The following is a 21,944-nucleotide window of genomic DNA, read 5'->3' as shown; positions in this document are numbered from 1 at the left end:
GTTTATTAGGTTACTTCTGAGTTTTTAAGTATGCTATTTATTTATTTATACTTAATTGTCCAAAACAAAAAAAGTGGTACTAAATAAAGGTATGGTAATGTTAAATAGCATTTTTTGCCAGTCCTGCCTGCCTGCCCTATGTTATCACATAAGTATGTGAGTGAGTGCCGAATAGTTTAACTTTAACATAAGGTAGCCAAGACTTTGTGACTGACCATTATAGTAAGCTAAACCCTAAACCGGGTAGTCTGAAATCATATAAGCACTTCTAGTTATATTTGGACCTTAACTAAATTAGATTTTTGGTTTTTGATTAGTTCTATAAAATTTTGTAAAATCTATTGTACGATACGCACTTTCAAAATATTCTAATGGAAAACTTTATAGGATTAAAAAGAAAAAATATTAAGTACCTAGACCTACACACATTAATATAAAATAATAATTATTAATTTAAAATTTAATTTAAAAACTATTTTACAATAAGCTAGGTTTTACAAGAAAAGTATAAATCATACAGCCAGATTTTTAATAAAGTCATGCTTATATAACTATCATATTTCAGCATAAGTACATCTATATTAACTATTAACTTTTCAAGTAAAACAATGCGAAAATTCCGCGGAAAGATAAATACATAGGTGGTCACCCTACACTTAGCATAATCGGTTTGATAAACAAGCTCTTGTATTATCTCCTTTACTACTTCAATGATACGGTTCAAAGCTTTTTATATTATCATTGACTTTGCAGTAGTTAATATCCGGATTGTTCTCACAATAGAGTTTATTGTTTTAATACAGTTAATACGACATTATTCAATTAATGCAAGATAGTTTGTAATGTAAGTATTTAAGAGATTATAATGATATCTCTCGTGAATCGTAGTCGTCAACTTGTCCCATTACTGGGCACTGGTTTCCTCTCAGAGTGAGAGGGGCTTAGGCCAACGTCTACCGCGCTATCTAAGTGCGAACTGGTAGATTAATTTACAGACCTTTAATTTTTTTACACACATCTTTACCCGACGACCCGCGTGGCGGAGCGGTCACCATGCCGGTCTGACATGCTTAGAGGGTCCCGGGTTCGATCCCCGGCCAGCAAACACTTAACGTTAACCGCTTGATTTTGGTTAAATTTAAAGTTATTGTTTTTGTCAACATCGACAAAAACTCGTGGTGACAGAAACACAAATGACTTTAGCGACAAATAATTTGGTGCAACACAGAACTGTTACATTCCATCTCTATCGTCAATATCTGACGACCCGCGTAGTGGAGCGGTCATCATGCCGATCTGACGCGCAAAGGGTTCCGGGTTCGATCTCCGGCCAGACAGATTTCTAAATGACGAATTTAGATTTCGGTTTCTGGGTCTGGGTGTTTGTGTATTCGTCTGTGTGTGTGTCCATAGCACCCACGCTACAGGGAATCCTAGTGTGGGGTTGTGACTGTAGAAAGCGTTTATTTTTTTTAGAAACCACTTAAAAAAGATAACAACTCATTCGCTGTACTCCAGCCTCACACTAGGGTTCCCTTTGACGTGGGCGCCATGGACACATAAATAGACGAATACACAAGTATAACCCGCGCCAAACTGCTAGTCTGCTCTGAAGTTGTTGCGAGTAGGTGTAGTCATACAATTTGCTATGGCGTCGCGTTTCATTCAGAGCGGACTAGGAGTTATACGCGGACAATACCTACCCAGACTCAGAACAGAATTCTGAATTTACCATTTATATGTGTCTGGCCGGGAATCGAACTCTGAACCCTCTATACGTCAGACCGGTATGATAACCGCTCCTCCACGCGTGTCCTCGCTCACCTGTCAAGTCAGTCTGTCACTCAAATATGACGTGGAGGTTTCCTCGCGATGTTTTCCTTCACTGTTTAAGCAAGTAATAATTAATTTATTATACGCACCTAAATTGACAAAGGTGCCTGAGATTCGAACTTCGTATCCCCCGAAACGCGGTGATAGCCTAGTGGTTAAGAAACTTTGCCTCTTGATCGAGGGATTCGAGGTTCAAATCCCAGGCTCATGTGATTTTTCAAAGTTATGTGCGTATTTCAAATTAATTATCACTTGTTTAAAACGGTGTAGGAAAACATGTTAAGAAAACCTGCATACCTGAGATATCTTAAAACATTTTTTTTCAAAGGTATGAGAATTCGCACTTGGCCAATGCGGTGGACTATGACCTAATCCTTCTTATTCTGGGAGGAGACCCGTGCCCAGCAGTGAGACAGTAATGGATTGATGATAATCCCCCTGATTAAGAGGCCGCTTTTGTATTCACTAGGCTATCTACTGTTATAATTACCGTTAATAGTAAATTATGCAATGCATATACATTGATGACGCGTTATTTATGTATGAATGATATGACTGTTTAGACATGAAACCCGTTTCTGTCCATATTGTATTTTATTAGAAATGCTGTAATCTGTAGAGAATTTACACGTGCGGTAATAAGTCGCGATGACGATTGTCACAGTATAATGACTAAAGCAAGTTAAGGGTGGGTTACACCGACCCGGTTAAAGTTTACGATAAAGTTAACTATAACAATTTCTGGAGTGTGTCCGGAATCGTAAAGAGAGACATACATTGATGAAAAAACTAAAAGTAAATCAAATGAATGTTGGTGCATTTCAATCTTGTCGGAGCCATTTTCTGCAGCTGCGAGATGTGTTTATGCGTTCATCAATGCATTTCTTAAAGATAGAAATTAATAATATGGAATAATTTAAAACGTATAAGGTATAATGGGTTTGACATGTACAACTAGTACCCCAACCTTGAAATAAATAAAGAAAAAAAACTTTAATAACATTCATAAACAAACAGAGAGATGATTTCTACACTCACAGCCCCACACTAGGATTCCCTGTGCCGTGGGTGCCATGGACACACACAAAGACGACTACACAAACACCCAGACCCAGAACAGATATCTAAATTCATAATTCAGAGTCTGTCTGATATTGACACTGATATTGACGATAGAGATGGAATGTAACAATTCTGTGTTGCACCAAATTATTTGTCGTTAAAGTCATTTTTGTCACTGTCACCACGAGTTTTTGTCGACGTTGACAGTTACGCAAGCTGACAAAAACAATAACTTTAACTTTAACCAAAATCAAGCGGTTAACGTTAAGTGTTAGTTATTTTTTAACCGTAACTAAAATGGTGCAACCAATGAATTGTTTAACCATAGATCTGACGGCTGGTTAGGATTTTGTAACGATTAAAGTTGCGTGCACCCCACTCTTAAGCAAGTTACTCGTAAGAGAACTAATGGTTAGGAATTCATTAACGTTATCATTAATCAAACTACGAGTACCTATTAGGTACTGTAGGTGCCATGTACGAGTAATTACGTACATACATGAATATTGAGTGCATTGTTTTGTTTTAATTTGTAACACTTTGTTTATAAGATTTATGTAGCATTTGATGGAAAATGCTCAATTCCATGTAAAACATGTTCTGATGCCAATCACAGATGAGTCGCCACTTCTGGGGAGTAAAATCACATATTCACCTCATAGTTACCTAAGAGCTGGCACCCATACTCTTCCATCAAAACACAAGAACTTCTTCACGCTATTAATAGGTGATGTAGTACCTGGTCTAATTATACTGGCTACCAACGTACAAACACAAGCTTTTCTAAGTATACATTAGATATATTTTTGTGGCCATTTAGTGGGTATGTATTAGATATAAATTATAGATAAAAAGAAAATTGTTTCCTATAAAGTATATTGTTGTTGACAACATCCTCATTTCTCATCTATATTAGAATATATTAAACGCAGTAGATGGGAATGGCCGTGTTCCTGCTAATAGGATATTAAAATGAGAATAAAATAATACAGTAGGATTTTTCAATGGCGTGGTTGCATTAAGATTCTTATATTCATCATTTCGACCGGGGATCGAACCTGGAACCCTCTACCAGCAAGACGGGGCGACTCCGCCAAGCGGGTACAATTACACTGTATCAATATCACATAACGAAAGGAAGCAGGAAGATCGTATTCAAAGAGATTCATTGTTGAAGATGACCTTATCTTTGAGAAACCTACGCGTACGTGACCCAAGGCCTCATGTGGGTACCATACCCGGTATAGGCAGTCTGGTCACCCACACTGTTAATTAATACCATATGTAGAACGCTTGATCAGCATTCTTATCAAGAATTTTTAGATTCTGTAACTAGATAAGATTAGTAAGGTTATTGTTCGCGGAGACTATGATCGTTAAAATGTTAATGTCGATTTTTGTTATTAGTATTTAAAAGTTAAAACATGTGTTGCTATCTGTACCATGGATTAAGAGTATTGTATGATAAAGTACCGCATATTGCGAGTACCCTTTACATATAAATGTATCCATTCCGCGATAATTTTAGTCTAAAATTAAAGTAAAAAAGTCAAAATGTTAATGATGAAAACAATAAAAAGAGAAGTAGCATGTCTGTAAAGGAGGCGATGAATGGAGTACTTACCGCACTTTCGATACACGTGTATAAATTGTGTATACACACGATTTATACACGTTAAACACGATACACGTGTATAAATTGTGTATACACACGATTTATACACGTTAAACACGATACACGTGTATAAATTGTGTATACACACGATTTATACACGTTAAACACGATACACGTTAAACACGATACACGTGTATAAATTGTGTATACACACGATTTATACACGTTAAACACGATACACGTTAAACACGATACACGTGTATAAATTGTGTATACACACGATTTATACACGTTAAACACGATACACGTTAAACACGATACACGTGTATAAATTGTGTATACACACGATTTATACACGTGTATTTTTGGAAAATTGAACATTAATTACCTTCGGTGATAACGGTTTTGCTTTCGTTCTTTCATGGTAGGTGTGGATTCGAATCTCAGTCACGTCACTCGTATTTTTGAAGTTTTGTATAAGAAACTGATTTCGTAAACCTAATTTTTGGAATATACGTAGATGCTTCAACACACACTTTTCTAGTTTTTTGGAAATTCGTGCTAATTTTCAGACGAGACCCGTATCCAGCCGTAGGTAAAAGTTCGATGGTTAAATAAGGACCATATTATTACTTTAATCAAGTTTCGATGATTTTTAGACGAATAAAACTAATGAAATGCTTCCTATGGATCATCGTGAGGTTATTAGTCCCAAAAGAGACCACATAGCAAATATGAAGACGTAACTGGCAACACAATCAATTGACCCACTAACTCGGGAGGGTCAGGCGTGCTGGCAATAATTAATACAGATTGCGCGACCAGTAAATGCGAGATTTATTGTTGCGGGTTGGGAAAAGTGGTTTGCATAATAATTACAGAACGATCGTGATAAGTGTATGATTGGATTATAGTAGTCCTGGTAGCTTTGTATTTGAGTGAATAAGGCATAAAGAAGACCTACCACTAGGCACCTATGCACATTTAGGTAGGTATAGTCCGCGTAAAACTGCTAGTCCGCTCTGAATATAGACATGAATCGCGTCGCCATAGTATTTTGTATAACTACACATGCTCGCAACAACTTCAGAGCGGACTAGCGGTTTGGCGCGGACGACACCTTATAACAAGTGTTTGGGCTGCATCGTTCTGGTTTAGACAAAGATTTAGAAGTATAGACTTGTCGATGGCTTGTAATGGATGGGCACAAATAATTCAGTTCACGAGGACCCTAAAAACCTTGTTTTTAGAAACCCTGCATGGGTTCTCAGCCACGGGGGCAATGGAGAGGATATGTTAGACTTTTACCTTAAAACCCAACGTTACTCGCCTTAACGCCCTTTATCGGGATTTTCTTTTTTATAATATAGGAGTAGCAGACGAGCATACAGTCCACCTGATGATGAGTGGCTACTGCCGCCCACAGACATCTGTGATCAACCTCAGATAGGATTAGATATTCCCACCTGAGGTCGGCCACAGATGCGCCGCTACTCCTGAGGACTAAGCTGGAACGCTTCGGAAAAGTATGTCTCCCTTACCACACCCTTCAAACCAGAACACAGCAGCACTTAACACTGTTGTCATTAGGTAGAAATAAGTGTGGCGGTGGTGCCGCCGGAGTCGAACCACAAAGGGTTCTACCACCTTCATTGCGTATTCATTGGGGATTGCGGGTGTCTTAAAAACTATTCTCATCTAATCGACCAATAACCATATCATTAGTTTAGGTTGAAAACACACAACGAAATATATTCATTTTAATATATGAGTTGATATAGACGAAAAATAATATCATCATGTCTACGAGTAGGTACATTCGGGAAAACCAATCAATCCCGAACATTGAATCAATTAATTGAACACGTGGACAATTTATTTTTGGAATTCAGTTTCAGACATGATGACAGTGTCAGAGTTACTTATGAGTACTTTAGAGTAATAACAATCATACTTAGAATTTCATAATCATTCAATAATTCTGAGAAATACTAGTGGTGACGTACCACGCCTTTTCAGGGCAACATTGATGGATTTGTCCTAAGTTATGGTTACGAGTGACATACTCGTAAATAATCTTAATGATCACAGCATATAGAGATATACCTGGAATCTAGAGTAGGTTAAGACATCCGTGAAACCATTAAGGTTTTTGCTGATATATAGAATTGGAATGGTATTAAATATTAACAATGAAATAAGTTTAGATTACTGAGATTAATGTTCAATGAATGTTGTGTCAACGTCGTAACTATATGTGACAAGAATAGCTTTGGAATCGATCCTGAAATTTGGTAACTTTTAGGTAGATAGATAGAATATTATTTATCAATCTTCAATAGATCTTAACAATAATACACCAGTAGAAGCAGTTAGAATTCTTGTTAGAGTAAGTATGCCAGTTGAAAAGATTGTCTTAAAACTTGCTTTGTATTGTTACGCCATGGTAGCCGCACGAGCCATCACCATATCAGTCTGACGCGCAGTGGCTTCTAAGTTCGATTCCCGGCCAGACCGATGTCTAAATGACGAATTCGACTTACATTGTAAGTCGCTCTTGGACTACCGTAATCAGCTCGATATAGAATAGGATTTTTACCAGAAGTCGATCACAGTGTTGTTTCTTTTGAAGACTAAGATTGCCTTGATATGGTTGCCTCTTAAGACTTGAAAAGCAGATAGAAAAGATACTCGTAAAGTACTAGAGCCCTTAGCTATATAAGATTGGCAGAGGATGCTGAGTAGAAATAGCTAAATATGACCTTAGTTCGTATTACAGTGTTAAGTCTACTTCCGTTTCCTTCGCGGTCAAACATTTGCCAACATTGAGGAGTACTCGAATGGCAATTTTCATTTGTTTAAGCGTGACTCAAATCTGTCAGAAATGTAACTTTGGAGATGATTTTGTGTAAATAATTGGCCAAATATGAGTCGAACTCTCACACGGAGGGTTCCGTACCATTGAATTTTCATTATCATCATTATTCATTTATTTTTAGTTTTTAGTACTTGTATTTTTGTTCAATAGCATCCATTATAGCATCAACAAATAATTATGCATTATGAAAATTTTAAATCTATCTATGACGGTTCAATAGATGAAGCGAAAAACATCGAAAAATAGCGGTTTCTTGTAAGGCGACCCCCATTTATTTTCAAGCTTTCCTAATTTTTGTAATCGTCGTTATAGCGGCCATCTTGTTACACATACTCCGTAAAAATTTCAAGTTTTTTCAAGTATTGCGGTTTAAGAGATAGAGCGCTGTGACAGACGGACAGACAGTGGAGGCTTAGTGGTACCCTATTAGGTAGGTACTAAGTTGGTACCTACCTAATAGGGTTCGGATACCCTTTGGATACGGAACCCTAAAAATGAGTAACGTCCAAGTCCTGAATCCGTCAATGAATATTCTCTATAGCTTTCAACGTATGTTGACTATGACATCATCCGCGGAACAAGTAGGAGTTATAGTTGAGGTGCGTTTGAGGAACCCGCAGTCCATGACGGCATTCAAACGAACTGCACGTTTGTTCAAACAATTAGCGTGTTAAAACGAAACGAATTCGAACAGTTTTGACGAGTGCGAGTCTTTAGTATGGTCTGTGTTTAAAAATGGAATACTTGAAGAATTTGTGGCGTCATTATTTCGGGAGGCGGGAGAAATATTATATTATAGTGCCGTTTCAGCCAGGTATTTATTTTTGAGAAATTTTCAGTCGATCCATAAATCTTTATTATTTTCGTATTTCCTACTTAATGCCTGTTCTAGTTGTAAACACACATTTTTCAAATAATTGCACGCAAATATGTATTAGCACCACGTTATAGCAAATATTAGATTTGATAAATTAACTTAAATTCCTTGATAAAAATGACCAAATTGCTTTGTATACGCTAATTGACCAATAAATAGTCATATGGATGGTTGTGGGTTATATACCCGAATAAATACGTACCAAATAATTTTAAATATCTGTTCTGGGTCTATTTTTTGGCTTATATTTGTTTGTTCACTTGTATAACCCAAATAATATTCTAAAAGGAATGAGATTAGTTTGTTGGAACGGTTAGGTACTTCGATTGCGGGGACCAGTATCTATCCATTATTTGGGCAAATAGAAACACTCTAATACCTGGGTGATAGCCAAAATAATGTTTAATATATCATCAATAATCAATATTATAAATATTCAATACCTACTGGCTATTATTGTACCGACCACCCGCGTGGTGGAGCGGCCACCATACCGGTCTGACGCGCAAAGGGTTCCGGGTTCGATCCCCGGCCAGACAGATATCTGAATGATGAATTTAGATATGTGTCTGGGTCTGGGTGTTTGTGTATCCTTGTGTATCCTATCTTTGTGTGTTTCCATGGCATCCACGATACATGGAATCCTAGTGTGAGGCTGTGAGTGTAGAAAGCGTTTATTTATTATTTATTTATCTAGATAGGTATGTGTACATATTTTATTTATGAATGAAACCACACGATTTTAAAGCAGAATAAACAATTATTTGTAATTCGATGTGTTGGTCGTGTGCCAAAGGCCAGGCGCGAAAATTCTTAACGATGACGAGCACTCTATGAATGAACATAGTGGTTGCTATTAACTTTTTATTAGAGGCAATTGGAAATCTTCATTCCAGCTACTGAGATTAATCTTATTAGTAAAATCTCACAGATGATTTATATCTTGTAGTTGTTAACCCTATACTGTCCCACTGTTGGGCAAGGGTCTCCTCTCGTGTGAGTGGGGCTTAGGTCATAGTTCATGCTGGTCAAGTGGAGTAGGAAACTTCACAGACCTTTGAGAGTTTTTTTTATAGAACTCTTGGGCATATATGTAGTGTAGGCTTCCTGACGAAACAAGTAATAATTAATTTCTAATAGGCACTTAACATCAACAAATGAGAGATGCATGTGATGGGATTCGAACCTCAGACCGCCAATAGAGACCGAATTTGAATCTCTTGATCACGATTTATTTACACCAGTAAACTATGACTGATTATTTATTTACATCTATATCTGACTTTGACATCAGAAAACAACAATGGGTTTTAAATTATTATTCAACCGCATTTAATAACCTTAGAATATCATTGCCTTACGAATCGCGTAACGTATGTTAAAATAGCTTTGTTTATTCAGATGTCATCGACGGAACCAGGCAAGGTGTCCTCGCAATCCAAGGGATCGACTTATGTGTTGAAACGAATGGAGAGAACCATCACACGAGCAAATTCAATCTTATGACAAGGAGCGTCGACAGATGCCTCGTGATCCGACGAGGCCAGGCCTTCAAATTGGATCTCCTCCTAAACAGACCATACGATGCCGCACGAGATGCGGTCTCGTTCATATTCTACGTAGCAGGTATGAATAATCGCTTTATTATTGCAACTGTTTGTTGGTTAAGGGTGTGGACTCACGGAGCGGTTTTGAGCTGCGCGAGGATTAGCTGATTTATTTTTTTACGAGACTGTTGTTTTGAGAGGTATAATCGGTTATGGAGGCGCTCGAAAATTCAGTGGAATATCGCAAATCGGAAAGAAATCAATATTAAGTATATTGATCTCTTATATGATCATTAGTTGCAGTGGAAACCGCAGACAATCGCACACACTGCGGCTTTAACGCATGTTAATAATCAATCTATTAAATTTTTGACACTAAAGATGGAAATTTGCCAATTTCTAGTAGGCAGGAGTTGTTAAATTTCGATATTTGATGAGAAAAACATCGCTATGAAATAGCGCTATGAAAATGACAACTTTCTTTTAATTTTTTTGTACAAGTCTTGCACCCGTGCGCGCAGTTTAAAACCGCTCGTGAGTTCCAACCCTAAGTGTTATTATAGGCGCTGTTAAGATAAACTAAATTTGCATTGTGAACAGATGTGGAGAAGCGTGGGCCTTCGGGCGATACATCAGCAGCGGTGCCGATGTTAGAGAAGGGGTCAGAGACGCTGGGAGCCTGGAGCGCGGTGTACGAGGGTCAGATGGACTCTCACTTGATGGTGGCGGTCACACCAGCGGCTGACTGCATTGTGGCGGCCTGGCGACTCGATATTGACACGAAAATAACTGGCGGCGGATCACTTAGTTACACACATCCACAGCCGATATACGTTCTGTTTAATCCTTGGTGCTTAAATGATAGCGTGTATATGCCTGGTGAGCTATTACATCAACTACTTACATTAAAAAGTTTGAATGGGGTATCATAATTTCTAAGTTATTTTAGGATTCAGTATTTTAAGTTAGTGGGATGATGCCATCGCAATTTCTCTGAGACAACATATAGTAAAACCTCTGCTTATTTGAATTCGATGGAAATTTTACATGGGTTACAGGGACATAAAATAATTTAATTAAGTCGACTGAATGTCTATTCCTAACTAAAACTTTTTTGGCAATCAATATCGAAATATGAAATAATCTGTACCTGATTAGGTACTTATGATTATACATAGCTTTTTGATTAGAATCGATACCCAGGAATACTTACTGATATTGTTCGCTCTAGGTCACAGTCATCGTGAAGAGTATGTCCAAGAAGATGGCGGTCTGATGTTCAGGGGTGTTTACAACCGCATCAAACCAACCCCATGGAATTACGCACAGTACGAAAAGGACATTCTGGAATGTGCGCTTTATCTAGTCAGAGAGATAGGAAAGGTAACATAACATGTATATGTTATATTTTTTACTTTCGTAAAATTTTAGATGATCAGTAAGTACACATTTACAACTCCTAGTGCTCAGGAATGGCAACGTATCTGTATTCAGTTTCGAATTCCATACAGAACGAGGGTAAGACCATAAAATGCTTGTGTTCAATGGAATTGATTACAGATGTCCATGGACGGCATTGACTAAGTATCAGGGCAATCTTTTAAAAAACCTTATTCATCATATGACAATTAATCATAGATATATAAATAGATAAGCCATTATTGTGGCATTATTCGAAATTTTGACATAATGTTATCAAGCATCAAACAAGAATTCAAAACCACCAGTAATCCGGCATCAAAATAAAAAAAAAGTAATCGAAAATCATTAAATACAAAATCAACGCACGAAAATGAAAGTGAAACGAAAGTTCATCATTTAACCTAAATATTTAATCCAGGTGAAAGGCCGTGCCAGGAGTGATCCGATCAGGACAGTCCGGGCATTGTCTGCAGCGGTGAACGTGCAAGACGACAATGGGGTTCTGTTCGGCAACTGGGGCAAGGAGCTCAGTGATTACGCGGGCGGCACACATCCTCTCAAGTGGGTCGGATCACTGGCCATCCTACAGAAGTTTTACGAGAAGAAGAAACCCGTGAAGTACGCCCAGTGCTGGGTGTACGCTGGCGTTTTGACTACTAGTAAGTGATTTATAGTATTTGTTTTATAAATGGGTCTTTGCATGTGTCTGTTTTGTTTGTCAACCAATTTTCTTTCTAGCTGGTGGCTTGGTGGTTGGTTGTTTGGTAGTTGCTGATGCTTTTTTGATATTTCTAGTTTTCATATTATCGAAAAAAATTCAAAAGATATAGCCCTGTGACAGATGGACAGACAGCAGCGTTAAGAGGGTTTCATCTGGGTTTCAGGCGACATTAAATAGCCAGAAAAGTCGCTTTCGATTTTTGAGAACTCTTCATGTGTTCTATATAAGCTTTTAGAAGTTTGTTTAAAACTTAATTTTACTTAGGATTTCTATAATCAGTAAATAGTAGAAATATCAAGAAATGTCTAGTAGACATGTCAAGAAACTATGAGAAATCATAGTTTATTGACTCATACCTATGTGACATGCGATAAACATAACTATATAATTAATGTTAATTAGTAACTAATAGAAATTAATTTAAGATGTAATTTGCTTGATTTAGCTTTAAACTGTATTAGACTTCTTATCTCACCGTATTTGATGAGGCCAGGGGTCATGATAGGTTTTTTATTATCTGTACAAAGATAATTGCGTTTTAGTACCTATAGAAAACCACGTACTATAACGTAAACTTTTTGAAGAAATCCTTACTCAGCAGTAGGATATTTACGAGTGTCTGTAACACAGTAACCGTAAATTTTACGGACGAAATTATTTTATTTAATGTTCAATTATAAATGATTTTTTATAAGATTTTAGTAGACTTTGAATAACAAGTAGCAAAGATTATGCAATTCTTCTAATGGTAAGTTGCCACTGCAGTCCATGGACATTTGTAACGTCATATAGATTAGTAGTTTTACCTGAAGCTGTTCACAGATGCTATACCATTCCTGAAGACTAAGATGACCGCCTCATACCTATGTAAGTCAGGCGGAATCTAGGACTTTCCATAAAATAGCAGAACCGCTCCACACTAGAGTGTGATGCTGGCAACACCTCGGTCGAATTATATTTACTGATTTTAGCTTTCAATTGAAATTTCATTATTTATTTTTTAATTTATTCGTATTCTCTCTAAGAACTTTCTGAACATTAACTATTTCCACAATAATCGACACAATTTTATTTCAGAGATGACTAATACAGTTCTAAATTTAGTTTGCAGAGCGCTGGGTATTCCCTGCAGACCCGTGACGGGATACGACGCGGCGCACGACAGCCAGGGAAGTCTGACTATCGACATCATCAAGGATGATGACGGGAATACCCTGGAGGAGTTCACCCGGGATTCTGTCTGGAACTACCACGTTTGGAATGAGGTTCGTTTTTGAAAATTAATTAGATCGCGCTCGGAGTTACGAGTGTTTTCATCCTCTATTTTCAAAAGTGCCTTCAATTAAATTCTAGGGAATGTGGATATTGATTGTTTAGATATTTACTAGTAAACTTTATTAGAAAGTAGATGTGGGTTGGTAGGTTGGTATAGTCCGCGCGAAATTGCTAGTCCGCTCTGAATATAGTAATGGGTCGCGTCGTCATAGCAAATTGTATGACTACACCTACTCGCAACAACTTCAGAGCGGACTAGCAATTTGGCGCACTATACTCGTACTTAATTATTCAAAAACGTACATTAATAGTAAGATCATTCTATTAAATTTTCGGCTGCCAATGATCGAGTCAATTTCTTGTACGTAAAAATTGTTCTTTCGAGCTTTAGTAAGCAAAACATTGGACACATTGATTATTAATAACACTGTCTGTGACTAGTCCGAAAAGAATGCCTGGGTATTTTTGTCAGACAATAAAATAGTTAAATCTATACTCTGTTTATCATCAAGGTTGCGAAAGCATTTTTATTGTATCAATAAACGCTTACTGTCTGGATTTATATCTTATTGATTTAATAACTCCATCTGTTCTTCAAGCATTCTTAATTTGATTTATCTAGCTCTCGGGTTATTTGTATCGGTGTCAACATTTGCAACGAATGAACATTTCGTACGACATTTTTGCAATTGTGTGTGATATTTTCTAAATTATGGACAATTTATTTTTGTTTATCTTCTTCCTGTTCTTTTTACCTGACCGCGAAATGTAATGTTTTAAGGCGTAAGTCGCATTCTTTGGCACTTTTCTTTTGGATTTTAACAGATGAGATGTCATAAGGATTCGTCTCAATTGTCGGTCATGAAGTGTCATAAGAATTTGTCTCGATCATGGGTTTGAAGACATACACATTTTTTTCCTTTTCAGATAATTATTTTTAAGCTGTTGGGATTTTTATTTTTATCACAATTATTAGTTGTTTCTTTTCAATTTACGTAATTATGTCGCAGTTTTCCTCATCATGTTCAAAATAATCGATTGTTTCCTTAATTTGTGAATTTTTTGGTTTCGAATAGTGATAAACTTGTGATGATTTTTCAAGAATTGTAAAATACCTAGTTGAATAACCTTACTTGAGGTCATATTAAGATTAAATGTACCTACATACAAGTAATACAAGTTACATATATTTATAATCGAATGTTAAAAGTAAATACCTATGAAACAGTATTTTACGCGTTTCATATTTAGTGGTCATCATCACTGTGTATAGGTTCATTTCAAACCGGACTATGTGGGCGCTACTGCTGTTATAGTGTAGAAATAGTATAGAATAGGTTAGGTTACGTTAGATTTGTCCCTGTAGTTCCGGGACTAGAATAGGGCTACGGTAACCCCTGCCTGTCGTAAAAGGAGACTAAACGTCGTGAACACCAGGTGGTTTGGGAGGAGCGAAAACTGCACTCCCAGGACAGAGCCCGATCGGGGCATCGCGCTTGGAGGACTCCAATTGTGTTCCCTCGGAGATCCCGGAGTTCTCCAACAAGCGATGAGGACGACCACCGGGGGGGGGGGGGGGGGGGTTTAGTGCGGTAAAAATCCCACATAACTCAACGTCGCTCCCACGTCGTCGGGTACCTTTTGAAGGTATTCCCCTCGTTAAAAAAAAAAAAAAACGTTAGGTTAGGTTGTCGTGGCCTCGCTGTCGGCGTCAGTAGGTACTATCTTTAAAAGTAGAACTTAAACTTTGAATCTGCAGGTATGGATGGACCGACCAGACCTAGGCGCGGAGTACGGCGGCTGGCAGGCGATCGACTCCACACCACAAGAGACATCCGAGGACGTGTACCGTTGTGGACCATCATCACTCAGAGCCGTACGGGACGCTGAACTACAACGGCCATACGACGTTTCCTATGTCTTCGCACAAGTTAATGCTGATAAGGTATGCAACGTTATGCGATTATAGATGAAAGATATAGCAGTGATGGCCTAGTGATAGCCTAGCCTAGATAAACTCACTAGACGGTTACCTACTAATTGGTTGCCAAACAATCAGTGGTAAAACCCGAAATATGTTATTATTTTTCCTTAATGTTACTAATGTTTAATATTAAATGTTGTGAGCAGATGTTCTAATATTCCTCAAGATTACAATAAAAATAGAATAAGTACGTATATAAAAGTAGAAATAGGTAGAGACTCCCTATATACCTACTAGACTATATACCTACATACTAGATACCTATATTTCCTTGTGCCATAAGCAAATACTTAAAGGCGAAATTATCGCTATATTTTTAAAATTTACTCTTAATATATATTATGTCACAGTTTGCGACCAAACACAGGTGTGCTAACATTCGTAAAGATTGTCTTAATATTAATAGACAAGCCGTATTTTTAATGATTTAATTTCCACAAGCATCAAATAATCAATAAAATCAATGAAGTATTTAATTGATCAAAACAAAACAGATATTTTAGACGTTACAATCGTCTAAGATTATTCTAGTATCTACTTATGGTTAAACTTTATTGCAATTTGCAAATGAATGCAGCCTACGTATTAAATTCTGCCCACGGAATGTCAGCTCCGCATTACTCGGCTTGTGTACGTAAGATTTATTTTAAATAATAGAAACATCTAGTGAAATATGAGTCTGCTTCTGCCTACACGAATGCGATGTAGGTACCTAGAATTACTTAAAGATATTTTCTAGATTTTGCGTAGGTACCTGTAGGTACATGATACTTACATCTGCATAGGTTTATTTACTCAAAATCTGCGTAGCTTGTTCACTTGTAGTATTTATACATATTTATATAAGCACTTGGAGATGGATGTAGATAATATTTTACAGAATAAACTACAAGTATGTAGGTATAGTAGTCGCCCTTATCATAAATTCACCATTCTCCCACTGTTGAGCATGGGTTTCCACTCAGGAAAAGCCGAAATTTGTACATATATGTAAAACTGTTTTCAAATAAATGAGTTTAATAAACTGATTTGATTTTTACAGGTTTTGTGGAAGTACTCCGGTGAAATACAACCTCTTAAACTGATGGCTAGAGACACGACGTCCATTGGTCAGAATTTGTCCACTAAGGCTATAGCAAAAATGGAAAGAGATGTATGTTAAAATATATGTAAAATGATTAAAACTTGTTCAAAATTTGTATTAATATATTTAACAATGAATTCTCTTCAATAATTGTCCTTGGCTTATATATCCGCAATAGATCAAACACTCACAATCGTAGATTGCTATTACAAATTATACAGGCGTTTTAGTAAAAAGGATTGGAAACTCTTGTAATAGTCACTTTATAAGAGGAATATAACGCGTTATATTGTTGTTATTGTTAATAATAATATTTACTTGTGTAAAATGAAAAAAAAAAACTAAAAGAACAGTTTTTTTTGTACTTTCCTGAAATCGTTTAGTCAAACTCATTGTATTTGTTTTGTGCGCTAAAGTTATAAGAATAGCCTACGTTAATTGCAATTATTATAAAATTTACTTATTTCCAGGATGTAACCCACTTATACAAGTACCCAGAGAGGACGTTCGAGGAGCGGCAGACCATGGAGAAGGCGCTGCGGAAGTCTGAGAGCATCTTCGCGCGGTACTATCTCAATGATGCCTTCAATGACGTCATCTTCGACTTTGAACTGCGAGACGATATTAAGATTGGACAGGACTTTACTGTTGTAAGTGATTTTATATTTCTCTATACTTAAACATAAAAAGTACAATCAGACCAGTGTATAGGTGCTTAGGTATAGGTACTTTCCATGAGCTAGACTACAACATAATATTATGAAGTATTATAGAAGGTAGGGGATGGGCATTAGTTAAGGATGTAGATGAGTGGTGGTAGTTCTAAAGGTGGTAGAACCCTTTGTGGTTCGACTCCGGCGGCACCACCGCCACACCTATTTCAACCTAATAACAGCAGTGTTAGGCGCTGCTGTGTTCCGGTTTGAAGGGTGTGGTAAGGGAGACAGACTTTTCCGAAGCGTTCCAGCTTAGTCCTCAGGGGTAGCGGCGCATCTGTGACTGACCTCAGATAGGAATATCTAATCCTATCTGAGGTTGATTACAGATGTCCATGGGCGGCAGTAGCCACTTACCATCAGGTGGACTGCATGCTCGTCTGCTACTCCTATAATATAAAAAAAATGAGTATACTTAATTGTAATTAATGTTGTAACCAATTTACCTTTCAGAAAGTTTGGGGTTTGATTCTCAAGCCTGTAATCTCGAAGTTATATATACCTACTCGAAAACAAAATGGGTTGATGTTGAAGTACCAAGTGCAATAGGTTATAGGAACAATGAATATTTGTAATAGGTACTTGTTTGATTAATCAAACAGAGGTCAATGTACCTTGTGGTGATATGCGTAATAGTGACTCACAAATAAAATGTTTTGGCGTCAATTAGACATGTAGGACTGCCGGTTACTAATCATAAGGACTTTGATGACAAATTTTGCTGATAGGAATTTAAAAATAAAAATATCATACAATTTGTGTACGTAATTGTCGAGAAATGAATATCGCAATGATGTTGCAAATAATACCTAGACGCTGGTACCTACATCGAACATAAATAAAGTGTGATGGATTCATATCCTTTGATTGTTCTAAAATGTGAAAGATTCCTACTTATCTTTTAATCTTTCTAAAATGAAAATGAGGTTAAATACAGATGTGAAAGATAAGTGGCATATTCAAAGTTGTTTATGACAGTAAAAATGCCCAAAACCATGACCTTATAACAGCAGAGTAGCGTTACTGTTCAGGATTAGGGTAGGAGGCACTTACCTACCTATGTGATGAGTTCCAATAAGTCCTCAGGGGTAACAACGCTTTTGTGTTTGATTTGAGATAGGACTTTAATCCTATATTGTTGATTATATGGGTTGATTATAGATGTCCATTTCAGCTTCCATTTACGATACCATGAACTGCATGCTCGTTTGCAAATCTTAAATAAGTATAAAAAGTACTTAACGCTAACTAAAATCAGTTTAATTTCATCGCTGAACTACATTCATTGTCATAAATCTATCGTTGAAAATATTACCACTTTACAAAGCCTCACTTCCATTCTATTCACAGATCCTCCACATGAGGAACCGTTCTCTATCAGAGCAGCACAACGTGAAGGGTGTGTTGAGGGTGGACACCGTGACGTACACCGGGGTGACCGGAGACTCGGTCAAGCGGGATGAGTTTGATATCATCCTGGCACCGGAGGCCAAGGAGCAGGTCACGATGTTGGTCACATTTGATGACTACTTCAAGAGGCTTGTGGATCAGGTAAATTTTAAGATTTTATAAAAAAACGCTTTTGCCCGCGGCTTCGCTCGCGTTACGAAGTAATATTATTAACTAATAAGATTTATACAAACTTTCATCCCCTATTTTATCCCCTTGGGGGTAGAATTGATCAAAATCCTTTCTTAGCGGATGCCTACGTCATAACATCTACCTGCATGCCAAATTTCACCCCGATCCGTCCAGTGGTTTGGGCTGTGCGTTGATAGATCACTATGTCAGTCAGACACCTTTGAGTTATATATATATAGGTGTGTAAGTGTGTGTACGCATGTGTATACTTACGTACTTATGTACATATACTGTGAACACACGTAGACATGTATGAAAAGTTATACTTCTTGGGCGTCATTTATAAAAAAGAGTATGTTTATACACGTGCGCAAGGTTGCGCTTGGCAAAGCGTTGGGCAGCGTTCGGGAAATTGCGTGACATCTTCTCATCCAAGATACCTCAGAGCCTGAAGTCGAAGATGTTCGAGCAGTGTGTGTTGCCAGTGATGACGTACGGTGCCGAGACGTGGTCTTTCACTGTGAGCCTTATACGAAGACTCAAAGTCGCTCAGCGAGCTATGGAGAGAGCTATGCTCGGTATTTCCCTACGCGACAGAATTCGTAACGAGGAAATCCGTAGGCGAACGAAAGTTACCGACATAGCTCTCAAAATAAGCAAGCTGAAGTGGCAATGGGCTGGCCACATAGTTCGCAGGACCGATAACCGGTGGGGTCGGAAGGTCCTCGAATGGAGACCACGTCTCGGCAAAAGGAGTACAGGACGCCCCCCGACCAGGTGGACAGACGACCTGAAGCGGACGGCGGGAAACCGCTGGATGCAGACGGCCCAAGACCGGTCGGAGTGGCGCAGACTAGGGGAGGCCTATGTCCAGCAGTGGACCAGTAAAGGCTGATGGATGGATGGATGGATGGATATACACGTGCGCAAGGAGTGAAAGTATTACAAAAACAAATAATTATTACAAAAGGATTGATACTAACCTATATTATGTTTAGAGCATTCGTATTTACATTCGTATCGTACCGTAATTAAATATTGTATTGTAATGATCCAGCCATTTTCATTACAAAAAAAATTCACCAATTTTTTCCTTCCACGACGCGCAAAAGGAAGTATTACTTCAATAACAATTTATAGATAGTCATAATTAAGTTAAAGTTAGGTTAAGCTTAATTTAAATTGATGTGGTATGAAGAGGTAGTCGTAAAAGATTGACAAGGTGCAGGTGCTTCCTTAAAAGTTATGAAACAGATCGTTATGATGGAATTAAAAAATAATTTTAATAAGTCATCAAATTTTATATGAGTTAATTAATGTCGTTCTTATTAAAGATTTGATAGAAAACAACTTAAGGTTATGCAGATTCGATAAAAATTAATTGTCTGATTACATATAAAAATATGTAATGTTATTTCAATAAGTCAAAGTTGATGTTCTTGAGTTGTAGGTTATTTGATAATTAAAAACTAGTTAGGTAAGTAAGTAGTTTCTGACTTACAAATGAGGGAACCGTATTGGTCGTCAGCGGCTGACTTACTACGACTTACTACGTAAGTCGACCATTTTACTTCTCAGTCACTGAGTTACCTACATAAGAATCGACCAACTTAACCATGAGCAGTTGACAGTTAGTCACAGATATCCATGGCGGTAGTACCCACATTATCAAGTGGACTGCCAACACGTTAGCTACTCCTATTATAAAAGTAGTTTCCAAAATATTTTCTTAGAAATATATTCAAATTATTTAATTGTAATATTATTTTAATTAATAATTTTATGTTATTTAATGGTGTGTTATTTTTATAATAATAACTTCGATCACTAATAAGAACAATAATAAGTGTCCATTTATACAGTCATTGGCTGGTACGAATGTACGAGTTAGCATAAAAAAAGAAAAAGAACGCTCTTGACGTTTGAGTTGAGTATTTTGCGCGGGAATAATAAAAATTGTAAATTTGGTCAAGAAATAGTATTTTTCTATTAAATTGAACTATAAAAATGTATTTTATTCACAGGCTTCATTCAACATCGCCTGCTTAGCAACTATCGTGGAGAAGAACTTCGACTACTTCGCGCAAGATGACTTCAGGGTCCGGAACCCTGACATCAAGATCTCGGTGGACAGCAAGCCGGTGTCACACAAAGAGTTCACCGTGACAGTGAAGGTGGAGAACCCGTTGCCCATACCGCTGAAGAATGGCAAGTTCTACATACAAGGCCCGGGACTGGAGAAGCAATTGAAGATTGAGCTTAATGAGGTAAGCTTACAGCTTTTATCGAGAGAAGGTCTATACTGCGTTTGTACCAATATGTATAAACGAGATTATACTTTTACTGGCAGAGCTAAAATTCTAACCCGCTAAGGGGCTTCTTGTGGTATTTTAGTAGCTTTTCCAGTAACGGTATAAAATAATACTGAAATGACATGGCAAAAATGATTCCCTAACGCTTCATGTCACATATTTAACTAATGATTATTTTAGCCGAGCTACGAGTAGGGTTATGAGTAGAAATTGAGTAAAATAAAACTTCACTATGCGCTGTGCTTCACTATGGCCAAATGTGTACCTTTAGTCCTTTATAGACTTTTAGACACATACTCGTATCTATGTTTGCTCAGAATGTTTTTCTTCACTGATAAGCAAGTAATTGAATGTAACTCTCTCAAAAACGATTTCCATGCTCTATAATTGAAAAGTCCTGTTCATTGTGTATTTGTTATGGCCTTGAATAAGCTAAAGAAGTGTATGCCCGGATTGACACCCAGTTTATAACATTTTCTATGTTATATCTGATCACCATGTCAATTTATTTTACAGAACGTACTACCAGGCGAGTTCGCAACAGCGCAGTTCAAGCTAACTCCACCCTGGGCCGGTCGGCACCAGATATCAGCCAAGTTCACCTCCAAGGAGATCCGGGACATCGACGGCTTCCTCTCACTCAACGTCACCACACCGGAGACCAATGGCTACACATCCAACGATACGGAAACTCGACAAATATAATCGATACTTGCATTTATTTATGGTTGCTATGACAAATGGTAAAACATAGAGATAATATGGCTATAAGAGCGGACATTGTCAAGGTTCGACTGATGTTTGACATATGTCAGAACGACTTATTAGCAATTGGTAATAACTTTTAAATAACACCAAATAATCTGGCTATTGCTACTATATAATTGAATTAAATATGGTTACAGAGCGGACATTGTTAAGATCCGACTCGATGTTTGATTTATATTTCAGAACGACTTATTACCATTCGGTAATAACTTTTAGGTAACACCAAATAATTGGTCTATTGCTACTATATAGTTCAATTAAATATAGTT

The 21,944-nt window shown here is 37.4% G+C and overlaps 1 protein-coding gene across 2 annotated transcripts in view; it reads left to right on the top strand.

Annotated features, from left to right (window-relative positions):
• Positions 1-21,890, top strand: part of LOC140748046 (annulin) — a 38,808-nt gene extending 16,918 nt beyond the window's left edge. The window contains exons 1-12 of one of the 2 annotated variants that reach the window (XM_073080740.1): positions 8,013-8,202; positions 9,667-9,891; positions 10,413-10,691; positions 11,044-11,195; positions 11,653-11,893; positions 13,060-13,220; positions 14,990-15,175; positions 16,257-16,367; positions 16,769-16,948; positions 18,365-18,565; positions 20,620-20,862; positions 21,424-21,890. In XM_073080740.1, the coding sequence (XP_072936841.1) occupies positions 8,124-8,202; positions 9,667-9,891; positions 10,413-10,691; positions 11,044-11,195; positions 11,653-11,893; positions 13,060-13,220; positions 14,990-15,175; positions 16,257-16,367; positions 16,769-16,948; positions 18,365-18,565; positions 20,620-20,862; positions 21,424-21,612 (2,247 nt within the window). In that variant the 5' untranslated portion in view covers positions 8,013-8,123 and the 3' untranslated portion in view covers positions 21,613-21,890. Of the gene's footprint in view, positions 1-8,012; positions 8,203-9,666; positions 9,892-10,412; positions 10,692-11,043; positions 11,196-11,652; positions 11,894-13,059; positions 13,221-14,989; positions 15,176-16,256; positions 16,368-16,768; positions 16,949-18,364; positions 18,566-20,619; positions 20,863-21,423 lie in introns of those variants that run through there. The other variant, XM_073080739.1, reaches the window with a different exon arrangement.
• The last annotated feature ends 54 nt before the right edge of the window (positions 21,891-21,944 follow it).

The sequence above is a fragment of the Epargyreus clarus genome, unplaced genomic scaffold (assembly GCF_041222505.1).
Source record: "Epargyreus clarus isolate Ecla_fem2 unplaced genomic scaffold, WU_Ecla_fem_2.2 ptg000015l, whole genome shotgun sequence".
Classification (NCBI taxonomy): Eukaryota; Metazoa; Arthropoda; class Insecta; order Lepidoptera; family Hesperiidae; genus Epargyreus; species Epargyreus clarus.
The sequence above is the reverse complement of the archived record's forward strand: the minus strand, read 5'-3'. Positions and strand labels throughout refer to the sequence as shown.